Source organism: Balaenoptera acutorostrata, chromosome 11 (genome assembly GCF_949987535.1).
Source record: "Balaenoptera acutorostrata chromosome 11, mBalAcu1.1, whole genome shotgun sequence".
NCBI lineage: Eukaryota > Metazoa > Chordata > Mammalia > Artiodactyla > Balaenopteridae > Balaenoptera > Balaenoptera acutorostrata.
The window spans coordinates 104,153,391-104,181,127 of NC_080074.1; the positions used below are offsets into that span (position 1 = coordinate 104,153,391).

General features: G+C 55.4%; 2 protein-coding genes across 6 annotated transcripts; one reads left to right on the forward strand and one right to left on the reverse strand.

The window, feature by feature from the left end:
• Window positions 1-8,349: 8,349 nt before the first annotated feature.
• On the forward strand, window positions 8,350-16,802 carry NRIP2 (nuclear receptor interacting protein 2). Of its 2 annotated transcripts, none has more exons than XM_007170229.2 (6): window positions 8,350-8,845; window positions 12,172-12,327; window positions 13,533-13,615; window positions 14,454-14,575; window positions 14,796-14,848; window positions 15,173-16,802. In XM_007170229.2, the coding sequence occupies exons 1-6, from the start codon at window positions 8,657-8,659 to the stop codon at window positions 15,263-15,265; spliced, it is 696 nt and encodes a 231-aa protein (XP_007170291.2). In that variant the 5' UTR covers window positions 8,350-8,656; the 3' UTR covers window positions 15,266-16,802. The 2 variants fall into 2 exon arrangements, with proteins under 2 accessions (XP_007170291.2, XP_007170292.2); XM_007170230.2 differs by having other exon boundaries at window positions 12,175-12,327.
• A 348-nt stretch (window positions 16,803-17,150) lies between these two features.
• ITFG2 (integrin alpha FG-GAP repeat containing 2) lies at window positions 17,151-27,534 on the reverse strand. 4 transcript variants are annotated; one of them, XM_057557030.1, is made up of 12 exons: window positions 27,338-27,534; window positions 23,402-23,497; window positions 22,798-22,839; window positions 22,532-22,703; window positions 21,630-21,769; window positions 21,039-21,187; window positions 20,578-20,675; window positions 20,345-20,398; window positions 20,150-20,241; window positions 18,995-19,112; window positions 18,050-18,219; window positions 17,151-17,933 (listed from the first exon to the last, which is right to left on the reverse strand). In XM_057557030.1, the coding sequence occupies exons 1-12, from the start codon at window positions 27,431-27,433 to the stop codon at window positions 17,808-17,810; spliced, it is 1,353 nt and encodes a 450-aa protein (XP_057413013.1). In that variant the 5' UTR covers window positions 27,434-27,534; the 3' UTR covers window positions 17,151-17,807. The 4 variants fall into 4 exon arrangements, with proteins under 4 accessions (XP_057413013.1, XP_057413014.1, XP_057413015.1 ...); XM_057557031.1 differs by having other exon boundaries at window positions 18,046-18,219; XM_057557032.1 differs by having other exon boundaries at window positions 17,801-17,933; window positions 18,046-18,157.
• Between the last annotated feature and the right edge of the window lie 203 nt (window positions 27,535-27,737).

Here is a 27,737-nt window from a genome sequence, read left to right on the forward strand (position 1 = left end):
GGATGGTGGCCTCCTTCCTGCTGGCAGCACTACCAGGGGCTCCCTTGTCCATCGCCAGCCAGAGATGCAGAAGCAGGATTCCTGGAATTCCTCAACTCCACCAGGCCATGGAGCTCTGGGGACAACAGCCTCCGTAGGTCCTCCTGGGCCTGGGGACTCTTCAAGGCAACCCTCAGCCCAGCCTGCCCGCAGCCATGGGCGTCACCCCACCCCACCCTCCCCCATCTGCTCAGATACGGAGTCCTCGGAAGCCTCTGTGGGGGGCTGGGGGGACCCCTGCAGCCTGGGCCCGCCTTCAGGACCTACTCTCTCAGCGCAGCTTTCTCAAGCAGATCCGAGAGGGAAGCAGGGCTGAAGCCCGCTTGCCCCACACCTCGCACCCTTCCCCAGGGCACCCCGTGCTCTGCTGAATGCCGCCAGCTTCAGGACACAATTGGTCCCAGCACAGAGGCTTCAGAGCCGCTTCTGGGCCCTCCCCTCCCCTCGCAGCCTCCCTCTCCCTCAGCCGGGCTCCAGCTGAGTGGGCAACTGAGAACAGGTCAGGTTGCTGAGCCACTAGGGCCTCAGGAAGGGCTGGGGCCCGTAAGGCTGGAAGCTGGGGGGCTGGGGGCCCCTGGGGGAGACGCAGGGCCAGCCAGTCATGACCTTCAGCCTCCATCTCACCCACCCGACTGCAAGGCTGTCCCGTCTAATTGCCATGCCTCAGAAAGCCCTGCCGCTGGGGACTTCCCTGGTGGCCCAGCGGTTAAGACTCTGCGCTCCCAATGCAGGGGAGCCGGGTCCGATCCCTGGTGGGAGAACTAGATCCCGCGTGCCGCAGCTAAAGGCCCGCATGCCACAACTAAAGATCCTGCGTGCCGCAACCAAAGACCCGGCACAGCCAAATAAATAATATTAAAGAAAGAAAGAAAGGAAGGAAGGAAGGAAGGAAGAAAGAAAGAAAGAACGAACGAACGAAAGAAAGAAAGAAAGAGAGTCCCGCCGCTGCTCCGCGATGACAAGTCAGAGCACGATTCCCTGCCCAGGCCGCCCAGACCCACCTCTGGCCTCCCTGGGACGCGCGGGCCTTTTGTTTCCACCCTGCGCTGACCCACCTGCTCAAGCCCTTTGCCTTCTTGCGTCTCTTCCACCTCTGAGCTTCTGCTGGTCGTGCTGTCCCCTGAGCCACATCTTTTCATTACACAGTATACATAATTGCTTTGCCGGTTTATCGTTATATTTAGTGGTTCCTGTGGCTCTTCACAGAGTTGCCCATCTCATGTTAGTCTCAACCCAACACACTGTCTGTGGGTCCCAGGGCAGAACCTCCCAAAGGCCCACCTGGAAGGCAAAGCTGCTGCATCCTGGCATTGTTCAAATTCCAAGGCAGAGTTTGGATGCCTGGCTTCCCCTAGGCCACCATGGTTTCCAGTGGACAGTCACTGAGCACTGACATGAGACAGCATGACAGGCTTCCTGGACAACAGTCAGTGGCTTCTTTAGCAGGAGTATCACTAGACACTGGTGCCAGGGGTGCCCAGCGCAGGCCCGGAGCTTAGGCCAGGAGGAACGGGAAACGGAGGTAAATGGAAGCAGGAAAGAAAGTCACTAAACACAAGACGGGGGGAGAGAAATGCTGAGGCCAGAGGGAGGGCGAAGCAGGATCCCCCCTGGCACTCGACGTTCAGGATGTCTGGAAGGAGGTGGGCAGCTTTGCCAGATTCCCGAGGGCACTTGCAGGATCAAGATTTGGGTGCAGGGCCCAGGGGTGGGGGTGAGGAGGGCTGGCAAATGAGTCCCATGGGTACCAGGGAAAGGGGAGGAGTAGAAAGGGGTCTGGAGTGACCGCCTACGCCGTCAGCCGGATCCTGGAAAAATCAGGTGGGTGCTCACCAAGCTGGTCTAGTGTCTCAACACCTGAGTTACTGGTGGTAACAGCACGTTTCCTCTTGTGTCCTGGAGTCCTGCTGGACAATTCAGCCAACGAACTTTGTGTAAGAAGAGAGAGAAGGGAGCAAAAACAAGCAAACAAACAAACAAGACCCTGCCCTTATAAAGCCTAAGATCTGGTGGGAAGATGGACAAGTAAACAATTTTAAATAGTGTGAGAAGGAAGGTAAGAGATGCCTGACCCAGTTGTACTATGAGAGCAGAGGGGAGAGGCATCTAGGTCAGAGCCTGTGTGTTTATGTGTGTATGCGCGCGTGTACACACGCTCACGCAAGAACACTCCTGTGTACGTGAATGTCAGCTCCCAGATAACAGCACGCAGATACCCAGGGCTCGCTGTGTGTTGGGCAAGGGGTTGCGAGCTCTTCATGAACCAACCCACCTAATCCTCCCAACACAATGAGGCCCCACGTGCTCTCCATTTTAGAGACGAGTCAACTAAGGCCCCCAGAGCTCTTAACCGGTTTGCTGTTGGGCCTCTCGTTCATACTTCACAGAGAGTCTGCAGACGACACGTTATTTCAGTTTTACAGATGAGAAAGTGGATTCCAAATGATTAAGCACTCCACCCAAAGTCACCCAGCTAGTAAGTGAGCTGGGAAACGTGACCAAGCTTGTCCGAATTCAACATCCCGTGCTTGATCTGCTTTCATCAATAGAGACAAATGCTCCACCTTTCTGTGTCTTGGTGTTTTGTTTTGTTTTGTTTTTTGGTCACGCTGCGCGGCTTACAGGATCTCCTTTCCCTGACCAGGGATTGAACCTGGGTTACGGCAGTGAAAGCCCGGAATCATAACCACTAAGCCACCAGAGAACTCCCTGTGCCTTGGTTTTGCCACCCATGAAATAGGAGAAAAGCATCCTAGCCTCAAATGCAAAAAGTGGTCCTAGCCTGGCAGTCTTTGGAAGATCTACCTCTTTGGGGTGGAGGTAGGGTGAAAAATTTCAAAACTGGCCCTGGCCTTCTGGGACCCTTGCTGGAGAATTCTGGAAAACAGCTTCATTCCTGTCTTGAGCAGATCTGACAAGGCCAGAGGAGAAAGCCTGAAATAGAGCTAGCTGGCCTCACCCTCCGTAGGGTCAAGGGTGCTGTTTGTCTAGCTCTGAATAACCCATTCTATGGGGAATATCCTGGGAATTTCCTTATGTGGCAGGGCTGGATGATTTCACTACATCAAGTGAACTCTCCTCCCTGTCCCTAATATCAGTGACAAGAAATGGCACTATTTCACTTTCTTCTTAAAAAGAAAACGTGAAAGAGATTTAAAGGCATGGAAGGTTATTACAAGGAAGGTGGGAACCAGTTAATCTCCATCTGTACTGAGGTTTGGAAAAGAGGGCAGGGATTTTGAATACAGCTACAGGGATTTAGATTAGACATAAAGAAGAACTTCCTGATAAGGTGGAGGGATGCTGGAATAGATTATGCCAGGTTCCAGGGAGCAAGCTGTGAATCTATTCAGACCAGTGCTGTCCAAGAGAAATATAATGGAGCCATACGTGCAACTTTAAATTTTATAGTTGCCACATTAAAAAAGTAAAAATAAACAGGTGATGTTAATTTTTATAACACATTTTCCCCAAGAAAAAGAAAAAGGGACTTCCCTGGTGGTCCAGTGGTTAAGAAAGACTCTGCGCTCCCAATGCGGGGGGCACGGGTTCGATCCCTGGTCAGGGAGCTAAGATCCTGCATGTCACTGCCTCACGGCATGGCCAAAACAAAAAACAAAAACAAAACAAGAAGCACATTTTACTGAACCCAACAGATCCAAAATATTATCAATATAAATAATGTAATCAACATAAAAATAATTAATGCGATAGTTCACATTGCTTTTGGTATTGTTTTCAAAATCCAGTACGTATTTTACACCTATAGGATATCTCAGTTCAGACGGGCCACATTTCCATTGCTCAATAACCATGTGTGGCCAGTAGCCATGGCATCAGTCAGCACAAGCCTAGAATCACTAATGACTGACACCCCATGGCAGATATGAGATGTAGTCTGGTTTTACCAGAGGGCCTATGAGGGTGAAGGCCAAGAAAGCGGTATCTCCTGGAGCCCTCTCAGCCTTCCTCGTTGCTAGAAACACAAAGACCCATCGCCCTCTGACAGTTCCAAAAACCCACTCGGCAGGGCTCTGGGTTCCCTTTCAGTAGAGGAAACCCTGACCCCTCGGGTCTGTCAGATGCAGGGTTTGGTGACTTGTTAACCCCAGTGAGTTAACGCTGTCCGGGAGAGCAAGGAAAAGGGTTCCGTCCTGGGTGGGTGAGGAGCTCTGTTCTCTCCACGTCTTGCTGGTGTGAATGACTGGTCATGGGGTGGGGGGGAGCCAGGTCGGACAGAGGGGATGGAGATCTACCCCGTCTGGGGTGCAGTGTGGGAACGTCAGCCCAGGCCCAGGCTAGCCCATCTTGCCCCCATCTGTGGCATCTCCTCCAGGTACCAGCATGGCCCTCCCCCTCACCTTGTTCTCATCCTGCACGATGTCATCTGTCCCCCACCCCCACTGCTCTCCCCTGCTCTGTCGCCCAGCACTCAGCACTACCCAACATCATAAATGGTCTAGGGCTTCCCTGGTGGCACAGTGGTTAAGAATCTGCCTGCCAATGCAGGGAACACGGGTTCGAGCTCTGGTCTGGGAAGATCCCACATGCCGCGGAGCAACTAAGCCCGTGTGCCACAACTACTGAAGCCCGTGTGCTTAGAGCCCGTGCTGCACAACAAGAGAAGCCACCGCAATGAGAAGCCCGCGCACCACAACTAAGAGCAGCCCCCGCTCGTCACAACTAGAGAAAGCCCTCACGCAGCAACGAAGACCCAACGCAGCCAAAAATAAATAAATAAAATAAATAAATTTATTTTAAAAAAATTATTAAAAAAAAATAAATGGTCTAGAGTCTGCCTTCCTCTTTTGGATGTGAACTCCATGGGGGCAGGGGCTCCATCCGACTCCCCACTGTACCCCCAGGGCCTCGCTCAGTGCCTGACACACACAGTAGGGGCTCCAAAAATATTTTTTGACTGAGTGAAAGGAAAACGTGTTATAATTCAGAGGAGAACCAAAGCAGTGAGGGAGCCGTATCTCACACTTCCATTTTTTTCTCACAAAATTTCTGAGTTTGGTTCCATTCGCTTCAACATCGATGTGAACCGCAAGATGAAATAAATGAGAAAAGTTACAGATATTTCCCAAGCGCTTCGGAACGGGAAACCTCCAGTCCTTCTCCTCCTAAGAATCCAGATGGTTTAATCTTCCTGAATGCTGTCCTGGGGAGTTTTCTCCCTGCGTCTCATGATTAGAGCTCAGTGCAGTTATTCCTCGTGAACGAATCGGTTTGTTGAACTATACATCGGTTAGGTTAGAAAATGATGAGGGGAAGGAAGAGAGGTGAGTTATTGGCAAAGATACAGACAATCCAGCTGAGGATATAAATGGGCCACAAAACACTGCCCGGCATTCTGAGAAAGAAGAGCTCAGAGCTCTGTATTGCCAGAACATTCCCCACGCAAGAACTCCCCGCAACGTGGGGGAAAGCACAGATTTACAAAGGAAGAAGCCAAGGAACACAAAAAGCAAGAGTCTCCTTACCCCTGAGTGTGTGGGATGATGAGACAGCAAGTGAGACAATATTAGTTTGAGTCACAGACACAGGGACCAGCTGGGCCTCTTCTGCAGCTGCATTCCAGAGGATGGCATTTCCTGAGCATGACTGGTTCCCAGGCCTGTCAAACCCACTGGAAAAGAGGTGATGCTGTCCCCAAGCTCACCCCATTCTACACCACAGGAGCACCTGCTCTCCCCTAGGGTGGGGTCCACGTGCTGGGACACCCATCCAGGTGGTCAGCCCGGCCCGAGGCAACGTGGCTAAGTGCCCAAGAGTCGCCTCATTCTTGTTCCCAGACAGCGGCACTCCTCCAGAGAGTGCATTAATAAAGGACTCTTGAAGATCTTGAAGACTTTTCAAACCTAAGGAATGGCTGACTGAGAATAAGGTTGGAGGAGATGCCTTTTGGCATGGGGCCTGCCCGGCATCCGGGTACGCAGGGCACTGGCTGATCGGTCCATGCACGTGGTTAATCCTACTGAAACAACCAGGGAACCCAGTACATGGCAGTGGGTCCTCTTCGACCTCTATCCCAGGCAAATATGCGGGTAATAGGTGTCAAGGCACAGGGGTGGAAGGGAGCTGGAATATTCCACTGAAACTGACTCTAAAGGAAGCCAGGATCAGGGGGTGCTGAGGTCGGTAAGTGGAATCACACTAGTGTTTGGTATTCAGTCCATGTTTACCGTCTACATCATGCTCTCGCTTCGGCATAACGGAGACTGAGCAGGACTCGAGAGACAGAACCAGAGGCTTTGATTCCTAGCTCTGCCACCCGATACCTGAATCTGGGGCGAGTTTTCTAAGTCTTGGTGTATTTGCTTCCTGGGGCTGCCGTAATAAAGCACCACAACCTCGGCGGCTTAAACAAGACAAATGTGTTGTCTCACAGTTCCAGAAGCTGGAAGCCCAAGATCAAGGTGTGGGCAGGAATGGTTCCTTCTGAGGGCCGTGAGGCAGGATCTGTTCCAAGCCTCTCTCCCGGCTGCTGGTGGTTTGCTGGTGACCTCTGACCTTCCTTCTCTTGAGATGCATGGCCCCATCCTCAGCCTTCATGCTCACATGCCACTCTTCCTGAGTGCATCTCTCTCTGGGTCCAGATTTCCCCTTTTAATAGGGACACAGTCATACTGGAGTAGGGCTACCCTGATGACTTCATCTTAGCTTGATTATCTCTGTGAAGACCCTATCTCCAAATAAGGTCACATTCTGAGGTCCTGGTGGTTGGGACATTAACATATGAATTTGGGGGGAACACAACTGAACCCCTAACACTTAGCTAGTTTCCTCTTCTGTAAATGGGGATCATAATACAATTGCAGTGGTTGTAAAATGCCTCAAGAAGGCATGTGGTCCGCAGGAGGCCAGTGGATGTCTGCCTTGTCTGAATGTGCAGGCGCTTCCGAGCCTCCTGGATCAGACCGCGCCCCGGGGAGCAGGGCCCAGGTCAGGACTCACCCTGTGAGTGTCCAACACATGTCAGCAGAACCGTGGCCAGTGCCTGCTGATGATGGTGAAGACGAAAGGCTGGAGAGAAAAATCTGATGGCAGACGTGCCAGGGCTATAAAAATCTGATACCAAGTGTTGGCGAGGACATGGAGCTGAGGAGCCCTAGACGCTGCTGGTGGAGTGCACGTTGGTACAAACACTTTGGAGGGCAAGTTGTGTTGAAAGGAAGAAGGTGCATATCTGATGCCCCAGCAATCCCACTCCTGGGTATACACTCTAGAGGAATGCTTACACGTGTGCCCCAGGAGGTGGGTGCAGAAATGTTCACAGCAGCATTGTCTGTAACAACAAAGCATGAAAAATAACCTAAATTTCCTAAGTGTGTTGTATTCACTGGAGAAATACTATACTGCGTTAAAGTGAATTAACTAGAGCTACGCGTAGCTCACGGGTGAATCTCACTAATAAAATCTTGAGCAAAAAAGAGCAAATTGCAGAAGAATCTCTACAATGGGGCATGCAAAACGAAAAGACACACTGCATAGAATACACACATATGTATGTGCATAAAGAGAGGTATGAGGGAATTCCCTGGCGGTCCAGTGGTTAGGACTCTGAACTCTCACTGCTGAGGGTGCGGGGTCCGTCCCTGGCTGGGGAACTGAAATCCCACAAGCCAAGCGGTGAGGCCAAAAAGAAAAAAAAAAAAGATGTGAGAAATACCAGATTCAGGAGGGGATGTTAGCTGGGGAGGAGAGGCCCACAAGGAGCTTCAATTATATTTGTAGCAGTTTTTTTTCTTTTCTTTTCTAATGAAAAGAGGGGAAAAAAAACTTTATAACTTTCTGCATGCTTGAATTATAACTTTTTAAAAAAGAGCCAGGACTCAATGAGCCTTACATAAAGGAGAGGAGGAAGCTGGGGCCCTAATTGCGGGGAGGTTCAGAGCTGTTCTTGCCAGCCCTGGAACCCAGAACCCAGCGTAAAGGAGCAAAGGAGGCTGAAAGGTTGAGGCCCAGGAAGGGGCGGGGGGCTCCTGTTGAGAGGCAGGAGAGGAGCGGGGACACCGTGACGCTGCCCGTCTCCGTTCTGAACCTAGTGCTGGCCTGCATCCCAGCCCCGGGGCTGCGGGGAGCCCCAGGTGGAGGGCACGGCGGGGCAGCCCAGGAGACACACGCGCAGGCATGCGCGCCCTGCATCCCACGCACGCCCCGAGCACGCGGGCTGCCACCTCCGCACACTGGCACACACTGCCTCTCTAACCACCTGGCACGGACACCATGACAGTTTACAGCACAGATACACCCCCTCAGCCACACACACACACACACACACACACGCACGCACGCACTCCCGCCGCCGCCCACTCCGGCCGGGACCCGGGAGCTGGCGAGGCTGCAGAGCCTACCAGCTGCAGCCCTGCCAGCGCCCCCTCTCCTCCAGGGCTGGGTTTTTCCAGCCGGAGCCCCGCTCCCTCTACTGCAAGCTCTGGAAATCGGTGTCTGACGTCGCCGCTCCCGCACGTTGTTTATTTACTTCCTCTTTTCTTCCCTCCGCGGAGGCTCTCCGGTCGGGAGAGCTGCAGGCAGAAAGCTGCCGGGTCGAGGAAGCAGAGAGGACGGAGGGCGAGACGGCTCAGGAGCCCCCGGCCCGCCCGCGGGGGCCATGAGTGTCCGGCCGGACGCCCCGAGGGAGGAGGGCGATGCCGGGGACAGGGGACAGGAGGCAGAGCCGCGGGGCCGAGCCAGGAGCCGGCAGCGCCAGCGCAGACAGGCCACCCGGTTCCTGCACAAGGACTCGGCCGACCTGCTCCCCCTGGACGGCCTCAAGAAGCTGGGCACCTCCAAAGACTGGGTGAGGCTGCCCTGCCCCCTCCCCGCCCCCGGGGGGCCGGGGCCCCTTCTCTCCTCCGCCGGGAGGGTGCAGACCCCAGCCTCCAGCTGCCCCTCCCTGCCCACGGGGAGGGGAGAGGCAGCCCTGACTTGTGGGTTCACCTTGACCGTTCCCGGCTCTTCACTGGGGTGTTCCCACGGCTTGGTGGCTCTGCGGGACCCTATCTATTGCTCAGCTTCCCCAAAGAGCCCCAGGCTTGTCTTGGGGGGGAAGAGAGGAGCATTGGTTAGAGCAGAGGTTTGTGGGGACCGGGAGTCCCTGGAGCAGTCGTTTACCGCTGGGCCTGGAGGACTGACGGGTTCAAGGTCGCGATTCCCTCCTCTCCCTAAACCACGGGTCCCCTCACACTGAGACTGGACCTTCGGTGCCCCCCGCCCCATCCTCGCCAGAACACCAGGGTTTCCCATGGCTTTTGCCTGGGCACCGGGTTCCTGAGGGCCCCCTTGCTCCCTGCAGGTGCAGTGGCCCTTCCAGCCTCCTTTCCTTCCATCCCCCTGCAGCAGCGTGGCCTCCCGAGGGAACGGGGTCGGAGAGTGACTCCGAGGGGTGGGTGAGAAAGGGGACAACTGCATATACTCACTCCCCTCTGACAGAGGGAGGGGCTGAGAGAGTGGCCTTCCTCGGAGCCAGGATGCTTGGGTTCAGATCCTGACTCTGGCACTTAGCAACTCAGGCAAGTCACTTTATGTCTCTGAGCCTCAGTTTCTTCATGTGTTACATGAGGATAAAATCAACAGGATGTACCTCCAAGGGATGTAAGAGTTACATGAGCTAATACCTGTAAAGGACTTAGAACAGTGCCTGGATGATTGGGAGCTCTGTCTAAAGGCTGTTGTCCCTCCAGCTACTCTTACTATTCCATTTAGCCTGAGAGAGAAAGTAAGACCCACAAGGTCCGGAGAAGATGCAATGGCTCTGGCCTCCGGCTCACAGAGGATAAGAGGGCTTCTGTAGAAAGGTGGGGGGTACTCTGTACTCTCTCATCTCCTCGGCAGGGAGTCTGAGAGGAGGGACTCCTGCAACCTGAGGTGTATGAGGCCATTTCCAGGCCACTCTGGCAGCCCCTTCTCCCCAGAAACCTGGAGCCAGATGCAGCCCCTCACTGCATTTCCTGAAAGAACCCTACCTTTCCACATTCCTCCCAGCCAAATGTTCCCCCTCCAGGAGCCCGGCCCAGCAGCCCCGCAAAGGGGAAAGGTGACCAGACTGAGATTTCAATTCAGAGAACCTCCTTGCAAACAGCCAGCACAGCTGAGAAACAGATGGAGCAGGGAAACAGGTTCTTTGGCTCTCAGTGGCTAGGAAATCACAGCCTCTGCCCTTTGCGGCCCATCCCTCATCGGTTCGGCCCTGGCGAAGAGGCTCTATTAACACTGCTGCCCCAGCGTGGCGGGTCCAGCCTTCTACCCTCAGGACCTCCCGGACTAACATGGAGCAGTTACCTTGTATGGCTTTGGGAGTGAAGACACAGCATTTGGGGGCCTGAGCCTGTGTCCCTCGTGGGACAGGTGGGAGGAGGGCTGGAAACCACAGAGCTGCCCTTCCCAGCCGCTCCCAGAGCTCGCTGCTGCCCTTTTCCCAGAGCTCGGTCTCCTGCTGGCAGCCTGTTGGCGGGAGCAGCCTCAAGGGCCTCATTAAGCCAAGGGTAGAAAAAACAATCCCAGGCTCCCGAGGAGAGAGGGCAGGTGGGGAAGCATGTGTGGAGCCTGGAAGGACATAGTCATTCTTCGGTGAGCATTTATGGAGTGCCTACTGTATGCTGAGCTGAGCCCTGTTATGCAAAGAGCACTGAGATACAGACCTGACCTCAAGGGCAGATAACAGCTTTGAGACGCATGACAAAGGGGGTCACGGGACAGGACGCTGCCCCCGCCTGGTGTGTGGAGGGAAGAGTGCAAAGAGGTCAGACGGGGCTTCTTGGAGGAGGTGAACGAAGCCTGCATGAATTACAGCATGCAATTGGAACCCCAGACTTAAAATAAAAGCCTCTCTCCAGATAAAGAGGAGTTCCTGAGCCAGTGGCCCAGTCTGGTCTAGAGAAGGGTGAGAAGAGGAGTTTCAGAAGGAGGGGTGTGCAGGAGCAGAGGCATGGAGGTGAAGGGCAGCCTGGTCCAGGCAGCGCCAGAGGGGGCGCTGGGGCAGGTGAGCACAGTGCGGGGCGGGGGGTGGGGGGGGGGAGATGAGGCAGTGGCCGGGTCACCTGGGCTGTCACCCCCAGGTAAGCACGGTGGGGAGGGGAGGGCTCTGATGGATTTTAGGCAGGGGAGTGACAGGCTTAGTTTGACATGTTGCTTTGTGCTTCTCAAACTTTACCGTGCATACAGGTCATCTGGGCATCTTGTTAAAACAAGGTTCCAGTTCAATAGGTCACGATTCTGCACTTCTAGCGAGCTTCCTAGTGATGGTAAAGCTGCTGATGTGCGGACGGCACTTGGGGGAGCAAGGGTTTCAGAGACTCCCTGGCTTTGAGCAGGTGGGTTTGAGAGGCACGTCCTTATGGACTTAGGGAGGCGTCCCAGGGACTCAGGAGAGCTGTGCTGAGGTGTGAACGAAGCAGTAACAGAAAGAGAGGTAACAGAAAGAGAGGTGGACCGCAAATACAGGAGGTGAAGCTGGCAGAATCTAGAAGTGACTGGACGGGGCGGGGTGGCTTCAGGTGAAGGACGGTGAGGATGACACCCAGCTTCCTAGGTTGTTTGTTTGTTTGTTTGTTTGGCCATGCCTCGCAGCTTGCAGCATCTTAGATCACTGACCAGGGATGGAAGCCGGGCCCCGGCAGTGAGAGCACCAAGTCTTAACCACTGGACCACCAGGGAACTCCCCCAGCTTCCTAGTTTAGATTTGGACTTTTTTTTCTTTTTTGTTTGTTCTTGTTACTTTGACTTCTTTTCATCACACCATCAACTCTGGGATCTGCATCCCACAGAAGGATGAGGTCAGAGGAAGAAATAAAGAAAAAATGTCCCCAAGAATATGTGTTGTAGACTTGAGACAGAATTTCCCCCCAGCATCATACGAGTGTCTGAAATGTCCCATCTATCTAACCGAGGAGAGACCCTTCCCCCCTCCCCATCTCTCCATTACTGAGCAATACATTGGGGTCCTGGAAAACGGCATGATTTGATACTGGGACTAGCTCTGCTATAATGATCTGATTGCTGGGATCCTTGGGGAAGCTCTCACCCCTTCTTACTCCCAGGAGACTCCGGAGGTGGGCGGGGCTGGGGAGAACGGCCTGGGATTTGTGAAGTGAGGGAACTGAGCATCTGCACGTTTTGTGATGGAAGCAGCAACCACACAACGTGATCCAGAGGCGTCTGGTGGAGGGGAACCCGAGCCGGCCTCTGGGGGAGCATCCCTTGGTGCAGGCCGCGATCCACGGCCAGGAGAGCAGGAGGAGGACCAGCAAGACAGAAAGGCCGGCTCTTCTGGTCAACTGCAAGGTGAGACCCCCTCCTGGGCCTGCTCCCCTCACCCACTCTCCCTTCTGCCCCGGTGGTGAGGGAGGGATGCGGGAGCCCCCTCCCCAGGCTGGGCCACAAGCTGGGATCCTCCATGTCCTTTGCTCCCCGCCCCTCCCCGCCCCATCTTTCCGAGGTGTGCACGACTCCCTTTCCCTGAGCAAAGTATCATCTTGAAACGTGAGTGTGCTCCGCACACAAACGGTGCGCACGTGTGGATAACGCAGCCCTCCCGCGAAAGCTCACGTGCTCCAGATCACAGCCTTGTCGTCCCCAGAGCCAACGCCGAGCCGTCCCCTCCCTTCTGCCCGTCTTTGCTCGGTGCTTCCGCTGCCTGTCATCCTAGGTCCACGTTCTCCGATCCTTCCAGCCTCAGCTGTCACTGCCTCCGGGAAAGCTCCCCTGACTTTCCCCATGGAAGAGCCTTTCCTCCCGCTCAACATCTAAGGCTCTAGACTCACAACCCACAGCCTTAACTCTCTCGCTGCACTGGTGACCCTCCACTCCCCTGCACCCTGGGGAGCAGCCTTCCCTGCTGCCCCTTCCACGTGCCCACGCACAGCAGACCTCAGCAAACAGTGTGGAAGGAGGAAACAGTGTGTTTTGCGGTATCCAAGTGCAAACCCGAACGTCTGTTTTTATCTAAAAGGAAGCGACCTTGTCTTCCTTCGCCTGCGGTGGCGAATCTGTTCCCCACATCTAATTTCCTAACCAGGTACTGCGGTCCCCCCATCCCTCCTCACTCCCACCCCAGATTCCTCTAACGGGAGGCCCTGGGCAGTACTCTCAACAAGCACAGGCACAGACCTACACTTCGGGTCGAATCCTCCCCAAAGCACGCTCTCACCGCCTGCGGCTTTACTTCCTTTCTTGATTCCGTATCTGACCCAGTTCTGCCTCAACTGTACGAGTCCCATAAAAAACACCCTTAACTCACTTTTTGTGGGCAGGAGGCCACACTGAGCGGCTTGTGGGATTTCAGTTCCCCGACCAGGGATTGAACCCGCGCCCTTGTCAGTGACAGCGTGGAGTCCTAACCACTGGACCACCAGGGAATTCCCAGCCCTTCACTCATTTCTGAAAGGGGCCCATCAGGGGCTGGGAAAGGTGACAGAGCCAGTCCCAACCCTTTCTCCCCCCTACCCCGTGGGGACTCACGGAGTCCCCTCCCCTCCCCCCTTTCTCAGTGCCAGGACCAGGTTCTTCAGGTGGCCGTGGACACGGGAACCCACTACAATCAGATCTCCACTGGATGCCTCAGCCGCCTGGGGTAAGACGGGGGCCCAAAAGAATGAGTAGGGAGGGGGCATCTTTTTAGGGTGATGAAAATATTCTGAAATTAGTGATGGTTGCAGAACTCTGTTGTCTCCTTTATTTTTATTCTTTTTATAAATTTATTTTATTTATTTATTTTTGGCTGCGTTGGGTCTTTGTTGCTGTGCGCGGGCTTTCTCTAGTTGCGGCGAGTGGGGGCTACTCTTCGTCGTGGTGCGCGGGCTTCTCATTGCGGTGGCTTCTCATGTTATGGAGCACTGGCTCTGGGTGTACGGGCTTCAGTAGTTGTGGTGCACGGGCTCAGTAGTTGTGGCTCGGGGGCTCTAGAGCACAGGCTCAGTAGTTGTGGTGTACGGGCTTAGTTGCTCCGCAGCATGTGGGATCTTCCCGGCCCAGGGCTCGAACCCGTGTCCCCTGCATTGGCAGGTGGATTCTTAACCACTGCGCCACCAGGGAAGTCCCTCTGTTGTCTACTTTAAAAGGGTGACTTTTGGGAGTTCCCCCTGCTGGTCTAGTGAGTTCAGAGAGTTCACTGCCGTGTCCTGGGTTCAATCCCTGGTCCAGGAACTGAGATCCCATAAGCCGCGTGGCATGGCCAAAAAAAAAAAAGAAAAAAGAAGAAAAAGAGTGACTTTCACGGTATATGAACTATATCTCAATAAAGCTGTTACTTTTTTAAAAAGAGTTGACGGGGGCTCTGGCAGAGAAGACAGGACTTGGACCCCACGTGGGTCCAGGGTTGGCTGAGAACCCAAAGTGTGGCGGGGAGGGACACTAGCGGACTACCGGGGTGGGGGGCTGTGGTGGCCATAAGCCTTGCTTCCCGACCACAGGTTAGGGAAGAGGGTCCTAAAAGCCCCAGCTGGGGACCTGGCACCTGGGCCCCCAGCCCAGGTGGAGCCGCTGGAGCTACAGCTGGGCCAGGCAACCGTGGCGTGCTCGGCCCGGGTGGTAGGTAAGTCCCCTCTCCGTCAGCATCCCCACCTCTCTGCTCTTGCAGCTCTCCCTCCTGGGCGGGGCGAAGGCAGAGCCCCTCAGCTCCTGCCAGCACAGACAGGGTACCCCCAAAGATGCTCTGATTATCCCCAAGGTTCTCTGGCCTGGGGTGGTGGGGGGAGCAGAGAAGGGGCGAGTGCTGACAGGAGGACAGCAGCATTCTCAAATGGTTCCCGCAGATGTGGAGAGTCCTGAACTCTGCCTTGGCCTGCAGACTCTGCTCTCTCTCAAGGTAAGGAGGTTGCTTGTGCTGACAAGCACACCCAGGGCCTGACCCCGCGGGCTGGGAAAAAGAGGTAGGGGGCACGGGTGTGGAAGCAGGGGCCAGGCTGCGAGGAGAAGGACTTGGAGATGTGGGATTTCACCCTCGATCCTTAGAGGTTCCTTATTTGTGAAAAATATGGAGAACCGGGTCCCTCCGTGATAGCGGTCCAGGTGATTGGAAACAGGGAGGAGAAAAGAGCAGGGTGCTGGGGGAAGGTGGAGGGGAACAAAGCAGCGTGGCTGGGAGAGGGGTTACCTGCCCAGGTGAGCTCATCGTCCCCCAACCCCACAGTGCTGCATTGACCTGGAGCACCGCGTGCTGCGGCTGAAAGCTCCCTTCCCTGAGCTGCCCTTCCTGCCTCTGCATCAAGAGCCGGGCCAGTGACCACTGCCCCCGATGGTCCCCAGGGGGAAGCTCCTTGCCTGAGGGGAAGAGCCATGATGGGGCATGACTAGAGTCAGGTAGCTGGGACAGCTGGGTCTGTCCCTCTTGTCACCACCCTGACCCCACTGTCCCATTTCCCAGTCGGCCACACTCCTCTGCTTCTCAGCACCTGCCCCATCCCCCAGGAGGAGTGTTCCCTGGAGGGCCCGCGATCTCAGGGTTCTGGTTTCCCCGTCCTCTCTCATCCCCCCCGTCCCAAGAGGAGCGGAGCTCAATCAGGACTGCAGAAAAGGACATCAGCAGGGCGGGGTCCTGGTTGGGCCCCTGGCACAGCAGGGCTGGCCTGAGTCCAAGGCTGCAGCCTGCTGCTGGCCCCTGCCTGCCCCGTCCACCCCGAACACCGTCGAGGCCTTGACTCCGCGTGGCTCGCCTCACAACTAGCCCGCCCCCCTCCCCGGCCCTGCTGTGTCCACTTCTCTGATCTGCGCACAGCTGAGCGGGAGAGAAACGGTCACCACAACAGTAGAGGAATGCCTGGCCCACGAGGGCCGGGGGTTCCTTCATCAGCTGCCTCTTCTGGGGCTACAAACGTCTGAAGCCACAAACGTCTGAAGCCAGTTATTATTTGATGCCCTGCGCAAACGTCGGGTAAACCTCTACTATTTACTCCAGATACGTACCCTCCACCTGCTTCTTCACCCACTGGGCATGTGTGGAGAGCCCTGTGGGGAACTGCCCCCCAAGGCAGGCAGGATGGTGGCGTTGCCAGGACCCAGACTTAACCTGACCAATATTCCTTATTTCTAGAACTATCCACTTCATTAGACCTTCTTCCCACCCCTCATCTCTGGCCTCCTGAGCTTGAGCTGGTCTTTTCTGGCATCAGTGGCTACCCATCCCCCGACCACCCCTGCCCCTGAGTCCAGCAAAGACACAAGGAGGCTTTGCTACCTTCCCTGTGAAGAGCCCAAACCTCAAAGGGCCAGGCCCCCGGGTGCCTTTCTGGCTGGTCTGAGTCTCTCATATGTTGGATTAGGGGAAGAGGAAGACAGCGGTATAACTAACCCGACCAGGGGACTAGGACACTCGGGTCGGAATCAAAACCCTGAGCCTGGCGTAGATTAGATCAGGGCAGAACCAGGATCTGCCAGGACCCCTGGCCATACCTTTCTCAGCTGAGTCCTCTGCACCCAGAAGAGGAGAGGGGCTCACTGGCACAGGTGTGAGAGTGTGCTGGCCCCTCTGGCCGTGCTCCTTGACCCCTGCCCTCGTGCCCCTCCCTTCTGCCTCCTTTGCTTCTGCAATAGCAGACCCAGGCCCAAGGAGGCCCTCAGCTCAGTGGCTTCTCCATTTGAATAAACACCTGTTTGTCTTAGCTAGCGTCCTCCTCTGCTTCTCAGACGCTGAATGATCACTCTGCCCTTGTTCCCTTACAGAAGGAAATGTGAATGGGGACATTCCCTCGGGCTGACCCCTCTGGCTGGGGTCACTATAACTGAGAGCAGTGGCTTTCCAACTCCTCTGAACACAACTCAGCAGGAAGTGTATTCTACATTGCACTCAGTACACACACGTGCACAGACACATACAAGTATAATAAAACAATCCTTCCCTACACGTGAGCAATATACTCCCATATTTTTTATCCTACTTAGTCTATTCTATATCATTTATTAAAAAAAATTGCCGACCACAACCCACCAAAGGATTGCAACCTACAATTCGAAAACCACTGATTCAGAGCACAGGAATCAAGAGCAGAAGGGATATAAATGGCCCAGGGTATCATTCTGATTGTGGCCTGGATTGTAAACCTGCATCAGATTTTAAAATCATGAGGGTGAACAACCAATACACTTACAACCATTCTGTACCCAGATGACCATTCTGTTTTTCACTTTCAGTAGTGTGTTCAATTTATTACATGAGATATCCCTCGCTTTACTATAAAGTAGACTTTGCGTTAGGTGATCTTGCCCAGCTGTAGGCTGACGTAAGTGTTCTGAGCACGTTTAACACAGGGTAGGCTAAGCTGTGACGTTCGGTAGGTGAGGTGTGGGAAATGCATTTTCAGTTTACAATATTTTCAACTTACAATAGATTTATGAGGACGAAACCCATCATAAGTCAAAGATCTGTAGTTCGCCATTCGTGTAACAATCACTGATGTCAGTGACCTGGAGCCGTGCCACAGATGATGGAACTTGGGGGAAGGGCCCTCACTGCCATCGCGCCACTGGCCCCAAAGTCTGGTTGGGGAGCAGCGAGAGATTTGTAGTCCCTCCTCACGAACAAGTCTGTTTCCCACACAACGAGAGTGGGGAGCTCTGGGGAGGGGGCAGTGCCTACTGGTGTGATGGGTGAGGCACACAAGGAAAGGGGCAGAGGAGCAACTCGTCTCTTCCTTCACCAGAAAGACCACGAGGTCTACAGTTCACAGTCACCCTAGGGTTGCCGCCATCCTTCCTGTGTAATGTGCACTCCCTGTCTCGCAAATACCATGGACAGCTTGCGGGGTGGGGAGGTTCAGAAGGATCCCCGTTCAGCCAAGACGGCCGGTCCAGCTAGGAGGGATCCTGGAGGCCTGCGGAGGCACACTGTGGTGGCCGATCCGGACGGTAGAGGGTTTGGTGAAGCAGGGCCTGGGCGGCGGGGAGGTCGTCAGGGTCTGCGGGCAAAAGGGGCTGGTGGGTCTGCTGGGACCTGGCCTCCCACAGCAGCCCCGCCCCCAGGACTCACCCACCCCCAGCTCCCGCAGCAGCCCCGCCCCCAGGACTCACCCACCCCCAGCTCCCGCAGCAGGCCCCGGAACTCCGGCTCAGCCTCTAGCACTTTGAGCAGGTTGGTGGACTCCATCCGCTCCAGCTGCACCTCCCAGTACACGTAGATCTTCTGATTGAAGGTGACGTACACGAGGCAGGGGCTGTTGCAGCCCCCTTTGCAGGCATACAGGCCTGGGGGAGGGGTGGCGGGGGGAGAAAAAGGTCGGGGAGGCTCATGCCCGGCGCGGGCGGCATTCATGTCAGCAGCTTCTACCCGCCCGTAGACGCCAAGCAGAAAACTAAAGGCCCTCTATTTCTTCCTTGTTGGGAACTCAGTAAAGCAGGTAAAACGTAAAATATCTGGCCCATTCCAGATACGGAAAACCACAGTAAGAAAGCCCAGGCAGGACAGTGTCCTAGGAGGTGACATGTGCTGGTTTCCCATCTCAGTGACAGCCCCAGGGTAACGCGGGGCGGCTTCTCTTGGGTGGTGATCCCTCTTCCCAGGTCACTGGAACGTGGCACAAGCGCGTCGTTCAAGTGTTACCATTTCAGTGACCAGAGACACCCCCACAGGAGTTAACGCTGCTTCCCAAGGTCCCCGATGTGGAACTAAGAGAATGGAACTTGGAGAACAGTCTTCACAGAGTCCTGACACGTTCAGATGGGGAAGAACTTTCCCATATCTCCACACAGCAGGCAGACAAGAACTCATCCGACTCTTTTTTTTTCTGAACAACCCGCCCCCCATATCTGATCCTTTAAAATATCCAAAGATAGACGCCTTACTGTCTTTTATCTCCTCTGAGTTAAAACTGTAAAGATGGCAATCTGGTACCCACTCACACCCTCTAACGGAAGAGCTGAAGAACTCGTTTGTTTACAAAGACTTGCGTCAGGGGCCGCAGTGAGAGTGCAAGCGAGGGGGACAGGTGTGCTTAGCAAGGAGCGCAGGGCAGGGTCCCACCTGCACAGAAAGCGCGGACGTTCTCGTCCACCTGGAAGCGCACGACGGTGCGGTTGTGATCAATGATGTACGTCTGTCCATCCCAGGCACAGGCGACCACCTCCTCGTGCCCGTTGCCCTGAAAAAGGCCAGAGACCGGGATGCAGGGGTGGCCAGGAGCCATTTTATTTTTTTTTAATTTTTTCAATTTATCTATTTTTGGCTGCGTTGGGTCTTCGTTGCTGCGCGCGGCCTTTCTCTAGTTGCGGCGAGCGGGGGCTTCTCTTCGTTGTGGTGCGCGGGCTTCTCACTGCAGTGGCCTCTCTTGGGGTGGAGCACGGGCTCAAGGCACGCAGGCTTCAGTAGTCGTGGCTCGCGGGCTCTAGAGTGCAGGCTCAGTAGCTGTGGCGCGCGGGCTTAGCTGCTCCGCGGCACGTGGGATCTTCCCGGACCAGGGCTCGAACCTGTGTCCCCGGCTTTGGCAGGCGGATTTCTAACCACTGCGCCACCAGGGAAGTCCCCAGGAGCTGTTTTAGAAAGGCTTCCTGACCAGGTGGATGAAATTATGGGAGCCGTGGACTCGGCTCCGGGTGACAAACAGCTGGGAAGGCAACGCCCCAGCGCTTCTCACCGACCATCTCCCGGCACCTGGCACCAGAGGGGGCTGCTGAATGAGTCACCCCCCCAGAGTGCGCGCAACAACCCTAAGAAGTAGGCAACGTCACTCCCATTTTATACCGAGGAAGTGCCAGCTTACAGAAACAAGCTCACTCACCCAGGGCCACCCGGCCGGGAGGCGGCAGGACCGGGACTCAGAGCTGGGCCTGACCTGACCTCAGAGCCTCGCGCCTCTCCACCCCAGACCCTCAAGCAGGCACAACGGCCGCGTCAGCGCAGCCCCACCTGCCGACCCAGGGGCCACAGCTCTGGTGAACACACACTCGTGTGCGGACGTCTGCAGATGGGCGAGCAACTCACTCCTGGACCCTAAGAACAAGTTGCTTCTCTTTGGAGCCATCGTCTCTGCTGAAATGGGAGCTTCGTCAGCGGCACCGAGAACAGCGCTCAGCCCGTGGAGTGGGGGGAGCTCGGGGGGCCAGGCCTGTCTAGGGAGCCTTGAGGTAACGGCGGAGGCGGCTGAGAAGGGAGAATGGCCCCCTACGGGCCCCCACTCACCGTGACGTCCAGTTTCTCGAGGGCGAAGAGCTGGTGGTCCACCTGCACCGACCACAGCAGCTTGTCTGCCTCCTCCGTGAGCTTCAGTGTCCCTGCGGGGAGAGGCGGCCGGGCTGGGGGCAGAACCCTGCACAGACCCCGGGCACACAACATGGGCCCACCCTGCACGGCCCATGGCTGACCCGAGGGACTCACCATCCAGGGTGCAGAGGGCAAAGAGGCCCGAGGCGCCGCTCTTGGGGCTGCGGCCTGTGGGGGGAGGGGTCGGCGCGGTAGAAGGACCAGAAGAAGGAAACGAGAAAGGCAAGGCGAGATCAGAGCACATGCGGAGGGCGGCCGAGGGCGGGGCGTGAAGGATGTGCTAGAAACAAGGGTGGTCCTGTACCTCCCCTCCCCCCTTCCCCCCTGCATCCCCCGCCCCGCCCCACCTCGCTTGATGTTGCCAATGAGGTGAGTGGAGACGTTCTTGTTGTGGATGCGACCGGACGTCTGGTGCAGCACGACGTCTCGGGCAGCGGGGGTCTCCCTGTGGTGGGGGAGGGCGGCTAAGTGGGAGCCCAAGAGAGCTTGGCTCTCTGGACCCACGTGGGCCCCATCTCTGTGCGAGCTTCCAGGACGTGAATCAGCTGGGAGACCTATTGCCCACTCCACCTGGCCCAGGGGGCAAGTCGAGAGAGAGGGACGGAGCTGCCAGGCTGGAATCTCAGAACCTCTTCCAGTTGCTGCGTCAGGGTCGGGATTCCCTGGGTCCCGAAATAATCTTCCTTAAGGGACAGAGGTGCTTGTGCCGGGACCCAGCTGATGCTACTCCAACCACAGACCCCTCCATGGCTGTGGGCGCCCACCTCGCGGCCAGGCACCCCACCGTCCACAGGCCCGCCCCCCTTACCTAGTGCCCTCCTCGGGCCCCTCAGAGGTGGGAGGCGGCCCAGGGTCTGTGTTCCAGGTACACAGCAGAATCGCGTAAGCACAGCCTGGCTGAGATACCATTAGCTCAGGAACACCCAGGGGCCCTGGAGTCACCGAGAGACTGTCCACCTGCACCAGAGAATGGGGGCTTAAGGGGGCTGCGGGCGAGAGAAAGGGGAAAGCCTGCAGAGGACGGGGGGTGGGCAGGGGCCCTGGGACATGTCCTCAGCCTTCAAGGGCAGCAGCAGGGGGAAGTGCAGCGTCCACGGGGCTCCTGCCGGTGCCACCCTCTCCACAGGGAGCACCTGCGCTCCCGCGGCGCGGATCCCGACGCGACACACCCACCGTCACATCCCTAATTCTTAGCGCAATGTTCCTTCCTGTCTGCCTGTTACTGGCCATCTCCCCTAAGACCCTGATTCGAAGTGATCTCCTCTGGGTCTCTGTCAACAAGGTGGTTTTCCCTTCTTCCCACCCTGAGCCCCGGCCCCCGCCGGTTCTCCCACAAGCCCCCTCCAGGAGGGAGGCCCGTCCTGCTCCTGGGCTGTGGCCCCCACGCTCAGCCTCTCACCTGACCCTCCAGCATCCACTTCTTGAGCAACACCAGCTGCCCTGTCAGGTGCTCGGTGCCATCGCCCAGGTCCTCCCAGCGGAAAGCCCGGACCACGCGGTCTGTGTAACCCACCACCAGCTCGCAACAGCCATCGCCATCTGTGGATCCAGAAAATGAGACGAGTTTGGAGCCAAACCTGTCTTCACCAGCTGGAGTCCTACAAGCACGCCCTCCTCCCCGCCCCTCTAGCACCACCGCCACTGGCACTTTTTATCAGGTTCGACCTCAGGCCCACCTGCCAAGCTGCCCCGTCACCCCTTGAGCCAGGTACCCGCTCCCCTGCCTGCCCTTGCGTCCAGAACCACACAGCTGCCTCACAGGGCCTGTCATTTCTTCCCTCGGGTACACGACTCGAGTGCACTGATGCACCCATATCCCTACCAGCACCTTCGAGACAGCCTCTGGCCCAAGTACCAGCCCCATATCCAAGCGGCTCACTCTCTCGCAACCTTGAGTTGTTGATCAGCTGTCCCCTTCTCAGCAGGGGCTCCCCTGACAACTCCATTTAGAATGGCCAACTCCACCTCAGCACCCTCCAGCCCCTTTCCGTGGGTGATCTCCTCCATGGCGCTTACTACTTCCGAATATACTGTTTAACTTCCTTACCACATGGCTAGCATTTATTTTCTGTCCCTTCCTAGTAAAGGTCCAAGAGGGCAGTGATTTTTGTCTGTTTTATTCACTGTTGCAATCCCAGTGCCCGGAACGATGCCTGCTTTATAACGGGAGCTCAGTAGCTTGGCGTTAAATGCATGACAACTGCCCAAACAAACGCGACGAGCCCCCTGGCTCCCTCGAGATCTGCTCTGTTGCCCCTTGACTCCTATTCCCTGGCTGCCTGCAAAGACAGCCATGCCCACCGATGTCGCTGATCAGCATGACCTTGGTGTTGGCAGGGATGTGCTGCTTGAAGACTGGGCGCTGCTCCTCCCCCCCGAGGGTCTCGTGGTGCCCAGAGGCATCCGGGGCCTTGGTGGGCGTAAGGTCACACAAGTGAAACCAGCCCTCGGCACTCACGGCCACCACCAGGTTCTGGGAGAGACAGAGGTAGAGGAGGGGGCTGGTCGTCAGAGCACAGGAGTCGGGGATGGGCCGAGGGAAACCCGCAGTCCCCTGGGCTTCCTACCTTTCCTTTATTACACACATCTCCAACCCCGACGCACGTAAGCTGCAAAAGAAGAAAGAGGGGCTCAGGGGGACACGCTAAGGGTCCCCAGTGCTCCCTAAGCTCTGTGAAGCACGGGGCGGGCTTCTCATCACCGTCATTCGCTGAAAACTCCTGTGCACGCCCCACATCAAGAGGCTGTGCTAATCCCATTACTGTGCTCTGGGTCCAGTTTACCGGACAGCAGTATAAGGACCTGAGGTAGTGAAGACCACTTGGGCTTAAACAAAACAAAAACTACATCAGTAGAGCCGGACTATCATACTTCTAGACATATTCAAATGACTGCCCCCATTTTCTACTACACTTCGTACGATCAGACAACCTCAACAGATCCACGAAGAACTAAGGGAGTCATTCCATCACATAAAATGAAAACCAGCCCGGCTGTGTGTGCGCATGACATCTGGGAAGCCTGGGGGCTTCCCTCCGATTCAACTGAACCCTTCACCAGTAGCTGGCGACCTCGGACACGCTGGGGAGCTCATGCGTGGGACCAAGCCTCGACAGTCCCTGGGCAGGAGGAGTCCCTTCCCCCTGGAGACCCAGGGAGCTGAATACTGACCATTCCCTGGCAGGAGCAGGTGAGCCACGGCCGGCTGTCATCGTTCTTATACACAGACAGCTTTCCACTGGTGTCTCCCACCACCAGTTCATTTAACTTCAAATGGAGAGAGAAGAGAGGGTTAGGCTGGGGTCCTGCTGAGCCACTCAAGCCCTTCTCGACTGGGCCCACTCTGCGGAAGTCACAAGACCTCAACCTGCATCTTCATCAACTTTATTAACAAGAGTTCGAGACCAACACAGTCACAGTCTCCCAGGTTCTTTATCTCCAGTTAGGCATATGTGTGTGTTGAGGGCAGGGCAGGTTAGAGAAGGGCCAATACAGAATCTGTGCTCCATCTCAGGAAAGTCTGACATCTGAATAGCTCAATGCCCCACACGCCTGCTTTCGGCGCTTCTAATTTGTCCTTACGCATGGGACACGTTAGGAAAATGACCCCAAATATGTAACCTTTGGAGAATTTAACTTCAGAGCTCATATTTAATCAGGGGCCAAATAAAGACAATGTCAGCTCTGGGGTCGTCCCTCCCCTGGCAAGACCTTGCGACGTTGGTGCGTCTGAGTGGACACAGCGGGTGGGGGTGCCGGAGGGGCAGCATCCCAGCTCTGGGCCTCCGGTGCCCCCTGGTGGTGGCTAAGCTCCCAGGAGGGTCTGGGGCGTCCCTCTTCGCCGTTTGCACGTGGGCTCCCCATTTCCCAGTGGTTCCCCAAAGGCTGGCCGCCCTTTCAAGGGGAAAACGATGATAGCCAGCTGGCTCCAAATGCCATTTCCAGAAATACTTTCATGATTCCTTCTTGGGGGGACATCTAACACCCTTTCCTGTCCTCAGAGTGAATATTAGATTCTCAAGAGATTTAATTTTCAAGGCAACAAAGACATAACAGATCAACAGTAAGAAAAAATGAGAAACGAACTGGGATTTATTAATAATGATTTGAAGCTTAGCTTTATTATATTTTAATAGTTAAGGCAGTTTCTGGTGAGCACATTAGATAACAGAAGCATAAAACAAGTTTATCTAATTACATCAAACCCTCTGCACCCTGGAGGACTTCCGCAGACACACAGGAGAAAGGCTGAATAGCGCAGGGCCTCCGAGTGCAGCTGCCTGAATTTGAATCCAGCCCTCCATGCCTGAATCTTTTCATCTATAAAACAAGGATCATAAGACTAACCCCCTCATAAGGTTGCCGTGGGAACCGAACTAACGGAGGGAAGCATCTAGAAAGGTGACTGACAAATAGCACGAATAACAGGGGGTTTTCAGCTTCCAGTTAAATGCCTCCAAGGCTTGGGGATCTTAGCATCTTTCACACAATCCATTCTTTTTCTATACATTCATTCAACAAATGCCACAGTCCGTAGTAGGCCCTCGATAAATGTTTACTTAATAGACAAATTAAATATATTTTTTTCAAGAAACAAAGAAAAATCAGAATGAAAGAGAATGCCCAGTCAACCCTTGAGTTTTCAGGGAAAGCTGAACAACCCGTTAGGGGCCCAAAGACAAATGCCACAGATCCACAGTTGTACAACTGCTGAGAAGGACCTCAGTTTAACAAGGGCACAGACGAAGGAATAAGATTGTAAAACAGTGTGGTGAGTGCGGTGAGTGAGTAGATACAACTCAGTAGGCGACCTGGACGAGCACACTTCCAGGGTCGCCCATCTGCTCCCCAGCACTTCTGCTCCTCTGTGGTCCATCCTGGCTCTGGCCTCTGGAGGTTACTCAGTGACACTGAAGAACCCCAGCTGCAGAGTACACCTTCAGTCAGAAATGCTACCAGAGAAAGGAAGTGCGCTCTTTCTGTGACCTGCGCCCCACTTCTAGACACCGTCTCCCCACTGGTTCTGTTGGGTCCTCGAGGGTGTGTATCCTATCCCTGGCTTCTCCCTCTGACTTAGCAGGAAATAAATTACTCGCAAATTACTTTAGGTGACTGGTTTAACAGGATGAAATAAGTATTTTTCCTGCCCCAAATCTCCAAAGGTTGGCCTGGAGAACCAGCAACAAAATTTCTACCCATACTCATGCAGGCTGAGTGTACCACACCTGATTAGTAGCCAACTACCTCACCTACTTGCCCTTCTTTCAATTATATTTATTAATAACAGGCAAAACCCTTCAAGTTGCTTTGAGATACATAATGACATTTGCCTTTCATAACAACCCTCATTTATTCAACAAACATTTACTGAGTGCCTACTATGTCCCAGGCGCTATTCTAAGTATTGGGAATACAGCAGTGAAAAAAAGTTTAAAAATTCCTATCCTTACAGAGCTTACAATGCTTACAACTAAGGTTTAAAAAAAAAAGAGGTAGGGAATTCCCTGGCGGTCCAGTGGTTAGGACTCCATGCTCTCACTGCCGAGGGCCCAGGTTCAATCCCTGGTCAGGGAGCTAAGATCCCACAAGCTGCACGGCACGCCCACGGACCCCCCCCAAAAAAGGTAGTGTAATATACCTAATATTGCAGAACTGAGTGTGCAATTCACTTAGAAAAGTACAATTGCCAAAAAAGCTGACACTGTGAAGCTAGGAAAAAAAGGCACGTGTGCCCTTTTAAACAATCAGGTAAAACAGAAAATAATGCACATCTAACGTCACTTTGTTAATGTACTATTTTAAAATGCCTCCCTTGATTGTCTCATAAAATTATACTGCTGAGCATATGAAGAAACGAGAAAGCCCAGAAAACATAACACAAATTTATGGGAATAACTTTTTCCTCCCTAGACAGGGTAGAGCCAAGAAGCCTCATAAAATACTTTTTCCATCACAGCGTAAAGGAGGCTGGGGGCGGGGCGGGGTTGGGGGTGAGTGGTGGGGACGTTTTAGCCCAAATTTTTTTTCCCTGGGAAAAGAGAGCACAGACCAGTTAGGGAGGTGAGGATGAGATATGAGGGAGGCAGAGAAGCGACGGGGGCAGAGGGTAGGAGAGGAGAGCAACCATGTGCTTTGCATACACACCCTCGAGGACCCCACGGAAGCCTTGCGACACCAGTGGGGAGAGTCTCTAGAGGGCGGACGCAGAGAAAGAGCGCACTTCCTTTCTGTCAGCTTTTCATGTGAAACTGAGATTATGAAAAAAAGTGTCCCACACCATCAACCGTCACCGTCCCCTTCAATGCTTCACCCCAGAACCCTTTACATCTTGTAATCAATGGGCCTCACTACATTTCCCTATTCTTCTATCACCCTTTCCTCGTTCCACGATGAGCTACCTGCGGGCTGGGGCTTTTGAATTCCCAGAATGCAGCAGAGCCCTCGGCCCATAATCAAACGCTACCGACGACGCTAACGTGTCCTGAGCGTTAACCGAGTGCCAGACACGGTTCTGCCTGCTCTACCTGTATTAAGTCACTTAACCGACGGGAAAAGGAAGGACCGCTGGGGGAGGAAAGGGACATGGACACTGAGCCAGTAACTCAACCGAGGTGGGCCCGCCAGGCGGAGACACCCCGGCCAAGCGCCGAGAGCAGTCCGGTGGGCCGGGCCGAGCCGGGCGGTGCGGAAGGTGCTCCCGCAGGAGCCGCACGCACGCTCTTAGCCTATTTCCGACGCTCTGAAAGGGAAGGCGGCCCCGGAGGAGCTGGGAACTCGGCCACCACAGTTCACTGGCTCCTCTTGGGAACAAGTGACTGACCAGGCAGTGGACCCGGTACGCGAGTCCCTAGAAGGACAGTGGAGCAGGGCTCCGGACCAATCCAGCCAGGATGCCGGGTACCCGAGCCGCCCACACAGCCCTTCCCGATTCGGCTCTCGCGCCGTGCGTACGCACGCAGCCCGCACCGCCCGCCGTGCAACGCACGCCGTCCACGCCCACACCGTACGCACTCGCAGCACGCACACGCCGCCGCGGGCGGCCTCCTCCGCCCCGCCCCGCCCCGCCGTCGCAGACGGGCTGTGTCTCTCCAGGGCGCATGCACTGACCGTGTCGTTATCGACGTCTCCGAGGCAGATGGCGTGTGGGAAGAGACTCCCGCTGAACTCCAGGGCTACGCGCTGTACGTAGCTAACCGACCTCATCGCAGTTCCCAGGGCTCAGGGACCGTGGAGCCCCGCTGAGTGCTCCCCGAGCCCCTCCCGACGGCTGCCCGAGCGGAAACCCACCCACAGCGGAAGTTACGTCACCCCTGAGCCTCCAATCGCTGCCTTCCTCGCTTAACCTCAGAGAGGAGGCGGGCCTTCCGGGCGCGCCGGGCGTGGGGGCGGGGCTGAGTGACAGGGCCTCGGGCCACTCCTCTTCTCCGCAGGCTCTACGCGCCCAGGTCCGCCGACGCTGGCCTGGCCGAGCCGTTTCCTTGGCAACAGCGCTTTCGCGGGCTTGACC

Excerpts from the sequence above, each read along its gene's own strand:
- NRIP2 (XM_007170229.2), top strand. The coding sequence starts at position 8,657 with ATGAGTGTCCGGCCGGACGCCCCGAGGGAGGAGGGCGATGCCGGGGAC. Across the intron at positions 13,616-14,453 it reads GGATGCCTCAGCCGCCTGGG|GTTAGGGAAGAGGGTCCTAA; the intron begins GTAAGACGGGGG and ends TCCCGACCACAG. Across the intron at positions 14,849-15,172 it reads AGACTCTGCTCTCTCTCAAG|TGCTGCATTGACCTGGAGCA; the intron begins GTAAGGAGGTTG and ends CCAACCCCACAG.
- ITFG2 (XM_057557030.1), bottom strand. The coding sequence starts at position 27,433 with ATGAGGTCGGTTAGCTACGTACAGCGCGTAGCCCTGGAGTTCAGCGGG. Across the intron at positions 22,840-23,401 it reads CCTGCTCCTGCCAGGGAATG|CTTACGTGCGTCGGGGTTGG; the intron begins GTCAGTATTCAG and ends CTTCTTTTGCAG. Across the intron at positions 20,676-21,038 it reads GGGCCCGAGGAGGGCACTAG|GGAGACCCCCGCTGCCCGAG; the intron begins GTAAGGGGGGCG and ends CCCCCACCACAG.